This window comes from Momordica charantia (genome assembly GCF_013281855.1).
Source record: "Momordica charantia cultivar OHB3-1 chromosome 11 unlocalized genomic scaffold, Mcharantia_2.0 BLBB01000011.1, whole genome shotgun sequence".
NCBI lineage: Eukaryota > Viridiplantae > Streptophyta > Magnoliopsida > Cucurbitales > Cucurbitaceae > Momordica > Momordica charantia.
The window spans coordinates 4,430,106-4,442,340 of NW_028275159.1; the positions used below are offsets into that span (position 1 = coordinate 4,430,106).

Below are 12,235 nucleotides of genomic sequence, written 5' to 3' on the forward strand. Positions count from 1 at the left end.
AATTACTTTTAATTAAATGGAGCAGGGTGAACTCAACCCAATTATTTCTCCCCATATATAGATATATGTAATATTAAAAAAAATAAAGCAATATATTTATTCTATAATAAATATCAGCTTGAAAATATCCCTTTGTCAAATTTGACCGTTATTAAAGGTTGATTTTTTTAAATATGAATGTTCCATGAACTTAGCTTAACGATAATTGACATATGTAACTATAAAGTTAGGAGTTTGGATTTCACAACCATACTTATAATATTTACGAAAAATATAAAAAATAATTTAAAAATAAACCTTCCACTTTAAAAAAAAAAATTGCCCAAAAAGTTAAACTCTGTTATTTATTAATATTATATCTATTTTAATAATATTTTTTATATTTCATTAATTTATTTTACAAGCCAACATGAATTTAGCAGGTGAGACCATGAGTTTTAATTTCTCCATCTAATTTATTGTACTGAAAAGGGCACAAAAAAGAGGGAAAAAAAATTGTATAATGAAAGGAAATATCAACGACTTGAAATTTAACGCCGCTAAAAAAATGGGAGGCATTGACCCACATAATTAATTAATTAAGACGGTTGGTCGCAGACCATGCTGCAAATGTATGGGCCAGTAAATGCTTCGCCCATACTTCACTTTAACTCTTAAATAATAAATATCTAGCCCCATTTTCAAAAAGAAATATTGACTTTTTCGTTTCAAACCTTTAATTTTTGCAATTTATATATGCTTTTATACATTGACTTTAGTATTATTATAATTAAAAACACATTTAGTCTCGTAATTTCACTAAAGAAACAATATAGTACATAAATATTTAAAATTAACGATTTAGTCATGTATTTTGTATTTGGTTACAATTTAATCAACAGAACTTTGACGTGGTTGCCAACTAAGATCCACGTGTACAAATTAAAAATGTCATCGATGTATAATTATAAGTTGGTTCAAGATTAGGTCGATTCAAACGGAATCGGTTAAGACTTTAAAAAAAGGAATAAAAAAAATTAAGCTGGAGGATGCCATCCCACCTCCCTTTACACCATCGACATCGTCTCCCACTGCAATTTTATTCTCAAGTTAATACCGTTTCTTGAAAAGTCTTCACCTTTAGAATTTCGAGCTCAAGTTTCACATACCCATCCTCCAAAAGTTTTTGCCTTCTATTTTTCCAATGTCTTAATCTCTATCTTTATATAGACTTTTCATTTAGAAATTTTGCCTTGGAGTTGCTTTACTTCGATTCATTTGGGTTTTTCTTCTTCTCGATAATTTGGTTTTTGTCTTCTTGTTTCTCTTAACTTCATTATTGTCGCCTTTTTTTTAATAGTTAGTCTGAATTGGCATCCAACTATTAAATGTAAAAGATAATTCTTCTTGAGGTCCCCTCCGATGCCTTCGAACGCCCTAACGTTGCTACCAACCGCCACGTACCAATTCAAGAATTTTAACATGATTCCCTTCTTAGCTCGCGTGGTCCGCTCTACCAGATGGGCGTCCACCGTCTCGTAAGATCGAATAACTCAGGTGCAAGTGTCATTCACATGGAATCTTTTCCTCTTCGGCCTTTAAAATTCTCATTTGAATATTTGTTACTACCACCAAAATCTACATGCGAGTCTTTTTTAATAATCACATACCCTTCTTTTAAAAAGAACAATGGGGAAGGTCTTCCGTAACTTTTCTCTTTCTTTCTTTTTTAAAACCATAAACGGGTTCATCAACCTAATCTTGAACAAACTTATAATTGAGTACGAATGACATTTTTAATTTTACACACATGGATCCTAGTTGGCTGCCATGTCAAATTTATGTTAAATTTAACGTAATATTTAACGGTAGAGACTAAATTGTAACCAATGATAATGTATCGGGACTAAATCATTACATTACTGAAAATACATCTACCAACAATGTTTTTTAACTGTCAAAACGAGCATTAGCTCAACGATAATTGACATATATATTCAACCAAGAAATTATAAGTTCAATTCTACACCTCATATGTTGTACTAACAAAACAGTATTTTTATATCTCCTCCAAATACAAACCATTATTGTTGCATAAGCTTCCAAATACTCTCCTATTAATAGACAAACAAGTAACGAATAAATGTCTGGTCTTTTTTTCACGAACCTCTTTCCCTCTCCCTCAATTATTTTCGGATTCATTGCGAAAAATGCAGTGAATTTTGCTTCTATTTTTGGTTTTTTTTTCTTTTTAATTATATGATTTAGTTAATAAATTGTATTCATTTATTTGTTACCTATTTTATTCAGTAGGAGGGATAAATGCGGGCTAACCTGAAGAAGACTTCCAAATCTGCGCACGTTATTGAATTCAGCAAAATAATAATAATAATAATAATAATAGTAATCTATAGTCTATACTGGGAGCTATAAGGGAGAAATTTACTCTTTCCATTTTACCCTTTTAATTTAAATCATTCTCACTATAAATATTTCATCTCCAATTTTACAAATTTCACTTTTCTTAAATTCATAATGATTAATTATCCGCTCATCCAGAATTTCTGGCTCAAATTAACCCACCAAAATAATATTTTATCTCTTCCTTTCTTTTTTACCTTTCAAAATTCTATTTCACTTCAGTTTTGAATTTAAAATATTAGAATATGAATGAAGTTTTTTTTCTCTCTCCAAAGACCATGACATAAGTATTAATTATGAAACTTGAAAAGTTTTCTCTCCCTAGGTTTCTTCTTTCTATATAATTCTTGAGGGCTTCTAAGTCTAAGATGAATCGATGATTATAGAGTTCGTTATATGGAAAGACTTTCATCCCCCATTTAATAATAGTCGTTGCAGTTGTCAATATGTGTCTACTATACAATCTTTTCAAATTGTTCTCTTAATTTCGATGAAGATTCATTATACGATGATCGTTTTAGCGAAGACTATAATACGTCGTAATTTCTCCACTCACTTCGCTGCCATATCAGCTTCCGCAATGTCATTGATGGACCTTGATAAGTACGAACACTCCTTCATAGGATAAATTTTTTAAATTAGTGAAAATTACATGTGGTATTGAAATCTCAATTAATTTGGTTGCTTCGTTGGAGTTGTCGTGTGTGGCGGTGGAATGAGAGCGATTGGGTAGAGGAGAAGAGGATGAGATAGATTGAGATGGTGGGGAATCGGGGATATGAACGGTGGTTTAATTCATGGTCATCCTTAAAAATGAAAAAGTAACAACTCATTCCTACTGTTTTCTTTTTATTTTTTATTTGTTAATTTATTTTTTTCATCAAAAAACAAAGAAGATCATATTTTTGTAAATTTGTAATTCTGATTTGTATATTATCATTCTATATTTATCGATTAAATCATAGTTGATAGATATACAAATAATGTAGGTATAGGACAAAGGAGCTAATAAAAGTTGAAGTTAAAAAAATTAGATCTTCTAAAGAGAAGTGGATATCTTAACCACTTAAATTATGCTCGATTTGATAGAAATTTATCCACATTGAAATAAGAACTCGTTGGAGTTGAAATCAAACAAGGTATAGACTTCGATAATGTCAGAAATAATTACATTTAAAGATAAATATAGGTAATAATGATTCTTATGTTATTTGATCGAAGTGATTTTTTTGTAAGAAAAAAGTTATTAGTTGGTTGTTGTTTTTCTTTTTATACCTTCTATTAACCTTTTTTTTTTAAGTATACCTTCTATTAACCTTGAATTTTGAAAAAATTTGTTCTCTAAAATTTATGTCTCTCTAATTTTTATTTTATTTTTTTCTCTAAAATTTTTGTAATCTAGATACATTTATTTTTAATTTTTGTTAATTTTAATACAAGTATTTTAATTTTTATTTATTTTAATACCTCTGCATTTAAAATATTTATTTTTGATTCATGTATTTTAGAAAGGTAACAAGTTAATTAAATATATTTTTAATCTCATTCTTTTTTATGTGTCAGATGTTAAATCGATCTTACGTGGCTGACATTCATTGGATACTATTATATTCCCATCTGTCAGATGCTGCCATGTTAAATCAGCTGTTATGTGGCGGACATTATCGGGTATTGGGATTGTCGTATAAAATTAAAAACTAAAAAGCCGATTATTGAATATTTAAATTTTTTTTTTGTCGTTTTCTCAAACTTAGAAAACTTTTTTTTTAATTATTTTAATACCCGATGTAAAAGTAAATGGCATGTCTTTGATATTATTTTTTAGCGAAAGTACTTTTTTGAATAATCATTTGACAATATTTACTGAATACTTTTTTTCCTTAAATTATTTAAAGCTTTTTTAATGATTTTTTTGCAACGTAACGTGTACGTAACTTTAATTACTTGAATATATCTTTATCTTTAATAAGTGCTTAAAGAAAAGGACTTTTTGAAAAAATATCTTGATCGCACTGAAAAAAAAAATTTATTTAGAAATAAATATAACTTTAATATATATTCGTCGAGCCTAGTTGAATAATAATTGACATAGATCTTCATCTAAAAAATTGGGAAATCGATCTCTCTTCCAATATGTTAAACTAAAAAAATATATATATCGATCTCCAATAAGTACTAAACAAGGATAAATATTTCAACACACGGTAAATTGTATTTTATTTTAGAGGAAATTTTATTGGAGGGTTACTTGTATTTTAAAAAATACCAGATTTTATTTTCCAAAAATGACACAAATTTCAACAAATATCGATAAGTACTAAATAAAAAAATAGTAATATTTGGATAAATATCTGAATGCACTGTAAATCATAATTTTATTTAGATGAATTGAGAGTGGATAACAAAAATATTATATGTATTGTTAAAAAAAATATCAGTAATTTCTTTTTAAATATACAATAAAACAAATTTGAACTTTTTTTTTTCTCATGCCTGACATTTTTTTTTCATTTTCAAATTGCAATTTTGCTGGAGGCAGTTAAAAAATAGCACACAATAAATATATTTGATTTCAAATATAGTTCAAGGTTTAAAATTTTAGAAGAGAAATGTTACGAGGGAGAAAAATGACGGTCATGTATTGAACAACCAAGGGAGGTACGTCGATCTAATGACATCAGCAAAGCTATAAGGGATGAATTAGGTAGATCCTGCAGTTAACGTCATCAATGTGGGAAAGGAGGACTTGATTGAGTATAGTCGGCGTCCATCACCAATCTAACCAACAACCGAATTCAGCGGGGAATATCGACTTTTCTTACTAATCAACTCACCTTTACTCACCAATAAGAATAACTGATAATCTGTTACTTTGGTACATTCGAATCATTTTTTAATATACTAAATACATTCTCCGACTAATATTAACTAAGGTATTGGAGTGTTCACTTTTGTCTTGCATATCACTTGACTCATGGAAGGGATAGGCTTAATTGTTTGGACGGATATTTTCATGCACGGACAAGTAGCATAATCCAAATCAAATGTAACAAAAATAATATTATAGGGAAATCAAATTTATTCTAAATGTAAAACCGACAGGAAATATTAGGGTGGGACTGGATTATGCGTGTGAGATTCAAACTCAACTAATTGTTACTTAAACCTGCTCCTAAGAAAATTATAGATTTTAATTGTGTCGTAAACAAATAAGGATCCCAACTTTTCCTCTTTCTCTTATTTAATAAGATTTTGTAAGTGCATGTGATATAATTTAACATTTTTATTTTAAATTTACATTTAACAGTTATCACAGAGTCACCTTAGACTAAAAATTATATTAAAATTTAATGATTTTTATGATTTCTGAGTAATCTCCATTTTAAATTTTGAAAAATATTCATACAAATATAGAAATTAATACTTTATACATATGATATTTGTCGATATTAAGTGGAGAAAAGGAAAGAACCATTTTTTTCTCCTCGAAGCTTATCAACACTTTTGAAAATAAGGAAAATGGACTTTTCGAATTAATAACATATTTTGAACGAAAAATGTTCAATAATGGTTGGCAATTGGCATCCTTCTATTTTAATTTTCTTTTAACAATAATAATACATTTTTGACCAGAAAAGGCCAAAGGGGCAGTGTTTGGAAATAGTGAGACTTCTAGAAAGAAGCGTCGTCATTATAATATTGAGAGGAAAAAAAAAAAAAAAAGAGTGCTTTCTCACTACTGTCTGAATTATAAGACACGTATTTCAATTTTTGCAGTTGCAGTATTATATTATAAAACTGAAACAATTGGGCCTTAGAGCTTCTGGGCCCACTGGAATGGACAGATTGATGGGCCGGCATGTGAAAACTGAAACAATTGGACCTCATCCGGATCTTTTCGGGTTTTACGTGGGGATTAGATTAAATTTTTGCTTTTTTTTTGTTCGAGGAAAAAATAATAAATTGTTGCACCTACCGGGTTATTTTGGTCATTATATCACCTACAACTTCGTGGGATAATTACTTTTTCCATGTTTGGCCATACTCAATAGTCATGAATTCGAATCATGAACCATCATCATTATTATTATTATTATTATTTTAAAACAAGTCATGCACCATTATTCAATTACTAAGCCAACAATTATTGTTAAGTAATATCTTATGATATCAAATGACTATTCAAATACAATGTATTTGTCTTTCTAAAAGATGTCCGCGCAGAAAATTATGATAAGAGAAATGAAAATTATGATAAATTAAAAAAATATTATTTAAGTTTGCACACTTTTTAGTTCAATATTCCAGGTGAGAATTTATCCCTCTAATAATTTGGTTAAATATATATGGAGTGAGTTATTCTTGAGTGGATTTAAGAATGGTCACTTATTGGCGTCTATTACAAATTAAAAACTACCAAAATATAAGATGCTAAACAAATAATAAAAATAAAAATCTACTCATTCTATCGGAAAATGACATAATAATGCACAAATTTAGGTTTTGTTCGGAAAACTTTTGTAAAATAACTTAATTAAAAACTACCAAAATATGTACATGACTTGATCATAATAATAGTAGGGATTGAGGATCGAACTCATAACCTCTTGATTAGAGATGTATACTAATTTACCGCTAAAGTATGCTCGTTTTGGCACCTACCACCTACTCTTATATAGACCCTTGGATACAAATTCTAAATAAAATTTTGAAAATCAAATAATTTATCCATTCAACAAGTCAAAGTCAAAGGAGGTGGAAGATGAGTTAGGATTTTGTTATTTGTTGGACTTTTATTTTTAAATTTCGCTAAATTAATAGTCATATATGCCAATACTTATTTAAACTCATATTCAACTTGAATCTTGTTTATATAAAAACTGTAATTAAAACTACAAATGTATTGTGTTTTAAAGTTTAGGCTAGATTGTAGGCACGGGTATTCAGACCTCACTGGTAGGTAATATTAATTAGACTTTGAGATTTGAATTTAAATGGTTGTTTTTATTTATAAATATTTACAAAAATTTGATTTCCAAGTTCCACTCTTTTTTGTTTTGGTGAATCTCAATAATTAATAGTTTTAAACTGAATTAAAAAAAAAGAGAGAGAGAGAGAGTAAAAATATTGTATAAATAGTGAGTGAAAATTTGAACTGAAATCACCGAACTTAAAAAGTATTAAAACATAAATCGTTTACTATAATTAAATAAAAGTATTTCTATCAATAAAATGAACTATTCCAAAAAATAAAAATTGAATACAAAAATTCATAGAATGAACAAATGAATGAATGTGGATCTAATCTAATCTATACGCCGTCGTTTAGGCAAGATGCTAAACCAGAGTAGAACAAGCGGAGGCGGAAGGATCAAACAGCGCCGGCAGCAGAAATTTCCGGCGATTGGCACCGCGCGCATTATAGCCGGCTCCGGTGGCTGGGTCCACCGGAAGCTCGCCGGGATAGCCCGGATAAGACCCCTTTCCGAATATTCCGGTGCAGGCCGACGCCGCCTCCAGCGGAGCTTCCTTGGGGCCCTGGTAGTACCCATTCCCGAAGGGATTGGTGGCGGTTCCGGCGAGAAGAGCGGCCAGGTTTATAACAACGCCGTCCATTCCGGCGTCGTTGTTCGGCGGCACCAGCGGCGGGTTCTGAGGACCGTACACCGGGCGGTGGAATGGCCAGGCGCATTGCCCCGGACACTGGGTTTCCGAATTACCAACCCAAATATATCCAAATTTGTACCTCTTCCCCCCAATCGGAGCTCCAGCGGAATACCCATGGGACCCACATTTATTGAAACAGAATCCGTCAACCGCCACGTCCGCCGCCGTCAGGACGACGTTGATTGCATTTTTCCGGCCACCCCTCGCGGCGAGGGCAATAACGTCATTTTGGGAGAGGGATTTGCCGAGGGAGTGGCTCTGGTCCAGAATCTGGGGGCCCAATGAGAGAGAGAGGGATTTTGGTCTGTAGAATTTTTTGAGGTTGTTCCACCAAGTGGAAACAGAGGGGGCAGGGGAAATTGGCCTGGAATTTGAGAGGGAAGCGACGAAATCGACGACGATGGCTTTCTGGGAGGGGCTGAATTTCCCGTACCAGATGAGGTTGACGGTGATGTCGCCGGCGAGAAGAGGGCCGCCGTGGTATTTGAAGGGAAGGGGTTGGTCGGCGGAGGAGAAATGGAGGAGGGAGAGGAAGGGGAGAATTAGGAGAGGAATAGAAGTAGAAAAGGCCATATTGTTAGATTTTGAGGGTTGGATTTGAAGAGAGAAATCGGAGAGTGGAGAGTATTTATATTGAAGTATTAAGGAGTGGGAAAAGGAAATTTGTGAATTGCCAGTGAGAAATACGCGTTGGGGATTTGAATTTTGAGAAAATATAAAGTCAGTGGTGGATTGGGTTTTAACTTTAGACAGCTAAGCCGCAAAAACAAGAGGGAGAATCTAAGGACACCAGTTTTGGCAGGGAGATGAGAACCAATGAAGAGTACTTTTAAATTAAACTAGATTAGACATCTTTTTTTTTAATAATGGTGTATCGTGAGTGATTCTGACGTGTCAAAATTATTTTTATTTTGATTAAAACCATTTATATTTCCATTGATCATGTTTGATAAATTAAAATTTTGATTTTAAAGAATTTTGAAATGATACGAACAAACCACCACTCAACCCAAAAGCTTAAGTTGATGGGTTGGATTAGTTAAATTTAATTCATTTATATGGATTCTAACACAAGAGATCATTTTCCGGTTTCCTTGTCCATTAGCACCCATATTTGGGTTGACTAATAATAAATTTTACAATTTTTTAACTTTATTAAAATATAAGAAAAAAATCTCTCCTTATTTTGAGGTAAAAAAATTAATGGTGGTACGCAAAAACTTACCCATAAATATATATGTTTTTTTTTTCTATTCTTTAAAAAAATTTAAAAATACACTAAAGCGAATATAACTCAACTGTAACTGGTATATCTCTAATCAAGAAGTTGTGAATTCGATCCTCAACCAACACGTTGTAAAAAGATATATATAAAATAACGAGCTAATTTCTAATAGTACCCCGTGGAGAAGGAATACGATGAAAACTAAGGGAGGTTTGTCCGGTTGATAATTTGGGGCTATTATTTATTATTTGAATTATAATGAATTGGGGTTTGGGGATGATGGATAATGGAATGTTTCTTATTAGCAAATAAATAAAGAAATAATAATTAAAGAAAGAGAAAACAAGTGGCAGTTATTGGAATGAAAGTCAGAAACGATACGCCTAATTATAGATCAACAGCTGTAGTGTAAATTGATGGCCTCACTGTACAATTTATTATTATGATTTATGAAGCAACACTCTTAAGTTCTACCTTTCACTTTTCATTATTTTCTCCCAAATTTAATGCACTGTAGCTGTATTTCTAATAATGAAAAATAGGGGTCCCAATTTTTGCAAACTGCCAACCTATTTTTTCTTTTTATTTAATTGAGGTATTTATGTAAGTATTATCAAATAAATATATTTTTTTAAATACAAAAAATAAAAAATAAATACAGTAGAAAGTCTTAAATAGGGTTTAGAAATAAGATGATTATATTTCTGCCTTCTGGTTGAGAGTAAAAGTGAAGTATAATAAAAAAAAGGAATTGAAATAGAAGATAAAATATGAGTTGAACTATATACATGTATATATAATAGAAAAATAAAAACCATGAATGTAGCACAATGTATTTAGAGTAATAAATTAATGGTGAAAAATCCAATTGGTTGGAATTATTGACTTACCTGGCTACAGCTACAGCACCCACCAGCGCCGCACCATTGCGCGTTATCCTCCTCTCCGAACCAGAATTTATCTGGCACAGGTTTAGGAATATGTCCTTATTTTTTCGCGTATTATTTATTATACTTAGAAAGAAAAAAAAAATCTTTAGAAACGATTTAATGTAAATTACCAAATATTTTAAGTTTCAATACTATTTTTCGTCTATCTCTTTCCAGTTTTGATCTGGTTCACTTTGATACAGGTATTTTTAAACCTATGTTTTAGTATTACTTTTAAAAATGATCTTTTTTTTGTCTCATTCTTTTATCTTAAATTTAATATGAAAGTGTATTCAATTAATTTTTTTTGGATAAATAGGTATACATTTATATTAAATAATTTTCTTAATATATAGAATTTGTGTTCAAAATTTGTAAACAATGACGAAATTTTTTTTTTTTTAACGTGAACAATGAAATAGATGTTTTAAAAGAAGAATAACTAGAATGAAACATCAAAATAAATAATTTGGAATTACAATAATCGTAATAAATTGGAGTTGAAATTATATGGTCCCAACACTTATGCCAACTACCTCTAAGTTTTTCATAATTCATCGTAAAACTATGATCTCCTTCACTTTCCCAAAGTATAAAATCCCTTCCAACTCCATCTTCTTCCCTCCATATCCCCACCTTTCAGTTTCTCCAAAATCTCCCCTCCTTTTTCCCCCGCCGCCATGGCCTCCCCCATTTCTCTCCTTCTCCTTCTCCTCCTCTCCTCTTCACTCCACTCCATCTCCGCCGCCACAAACCTCGCTTTCTCACACCGCTCCTCCGCCGAATATCTCTCTCTTCCCTTCAAATACCACGGCGGCCCTCTTCTCGCCGGCGACATCACCGTCAACCTCATCTGGTACGGGAAATTCAGCCCCTCCCAGAAAGCCATCGTCGTCGATTTCGTCGCTTCCCTCTCAAATTCCAGGCCAATTTCCCCTGCCCCCTCTGTTTCCACTTGGTGGAACAACCTCAAAAATTTCTACAGACCAAAATCCCTCTCTCTCTCATTGGGCCCCCAGATTCTGGACCAGAGCCACTCCCTCGGCAAATCCCTCTCCCAAAATGACGTTATTGCCCTCGCCGCGAGGGGTGGCCGGAAAAATGCAATCAACGTCGTCCTGACGGCGGCGGACGTGGCGGTTGACGGATTCTGTTTCAATAAATGTGGGTCCCATGGGTATTCGGCCGGAGCTCCAAATGGGGGGAAGAGGTACAAATTCGGGTATATTTGGGTGGGTAATTCGGAGACCCAGTGTCCGGGGCAATGCGCCTGGCCCTTCCACCGCCCGGTGTACGGTCCTCAGAGCCCGCCGCTGGTGCCGCCGAACAACGACGCCGGAATGGACGGCGTTGTTATAAACCTGGCCGCTCTTCTCGCCGGAACCGCCACCAATCCCTTCGGGAATGGGTACTACCAGGGCCCCAAGGAAGCTCCGCTGGAGGCGGCGTCGGCCTGCACCGGAATATTCGGAAAGGGGTCTTATCCGGGCTATCCCGGCGAGCTTCCGGTGGACCCAGCCACCGGAGCCGGCTATAATGCGCGCGGTGCCAATCGCCGGAAATTTCTGCTTCCGGCGCTGTTTGACCCTTCCACTTCCACGTGTTCTACTCTGGTTTGAGAACGTGGCCTGGCTAAACGACGGCGTATGGAAATTTGTTTTGGATGGAGATTATTTGTTTTATTTATTCATTTATACTTTCTTTTTCTTGTTGATCCGTCGATGGTTCACTTGATAGGATACAGATGTAAAAAGTTCGATGTAACAAAATATAATGTTTTCATATTTATTTATTTATTATTTTTTAGAACAGTTTTCATATTTATTATTTCTTTTAAAATATACAAGTTTACTTTTATTAAGCTATAGAATCCTTATTATTAATTTTGTGCGGTATTTTAAGTTTAAAGTTTTGATATATATAACACCAAAAGCGTGAATCGTAATTACCAATTGCATATTTAAAAAGCAGATGCGGATCCAATGCACACGATAGTAATTATTTTTGTCAGGAA

At 32.9% G+C, this 12,235-nt stretch overlaps 2 protein-coding genes across 2 annotated transcripts; one reads left to right on the forward strand and one right to left on the reverse strand.

Annotated features, from left to right (window-relative positions):
• Positions 1–7,514: 7,514 nt before the first annotated feature.
• LOC111015196 (protein PHOSPHATE-INDUCED 1-like) lies at positions 7,515–8,682 on the reverse strand. The gene has a single exon (XM_022290179.2). The coding sequence runs from the start codon at positions 8,638–8,640 to the stop codon at positions 7,738–7,740; it is 903 nt and encodes a 300-aa protein (XP_022145871.1). The 5' UTR covers positions 8,641–8,682; the 3' UTR covers positions 7,515–7,737.
• A 2,131-nt stretch (positions 8,683–10,813) lies between these two features.
• LOC111015121 (protein PHOSPHATE-INDUCED 1-like) lies at positions 10,814–12,041 on the forward strand. The gene has a single exon (XM_022290084.2). It carries the CDS (start codon positions 10,902–10,904, stop codon positions 11,838–11,840), a length of 939 nt encoding a protein of 312 aa, XP_022145776.1. The 5' UTR covers positions 10,814–10,901; the 3' UTR covers positions 11,841–12,041.
• The last annotated feature ends 194 nt before the right edge of the window (positions 12,042–12,235 follow it).

What these genes read in the sequence shown, in the direction of transcription:
- LOC111015196 (XM_022290179.2), bottom strand. Translation starts at nt 8,640, where the DNA reads ATGGCCTTTTCTACTTCTATTCCTCTCCTAATTCTCCCCTTCCTCTCC.
- LOC111015121 (XM_022290084.2), top strand. Translation starts at nt 10,902, where the DNA reads ATGGCCTCCCCCATTTCTCTCCTTCTCCTTCTCCTCCTCTCCTCTTCA.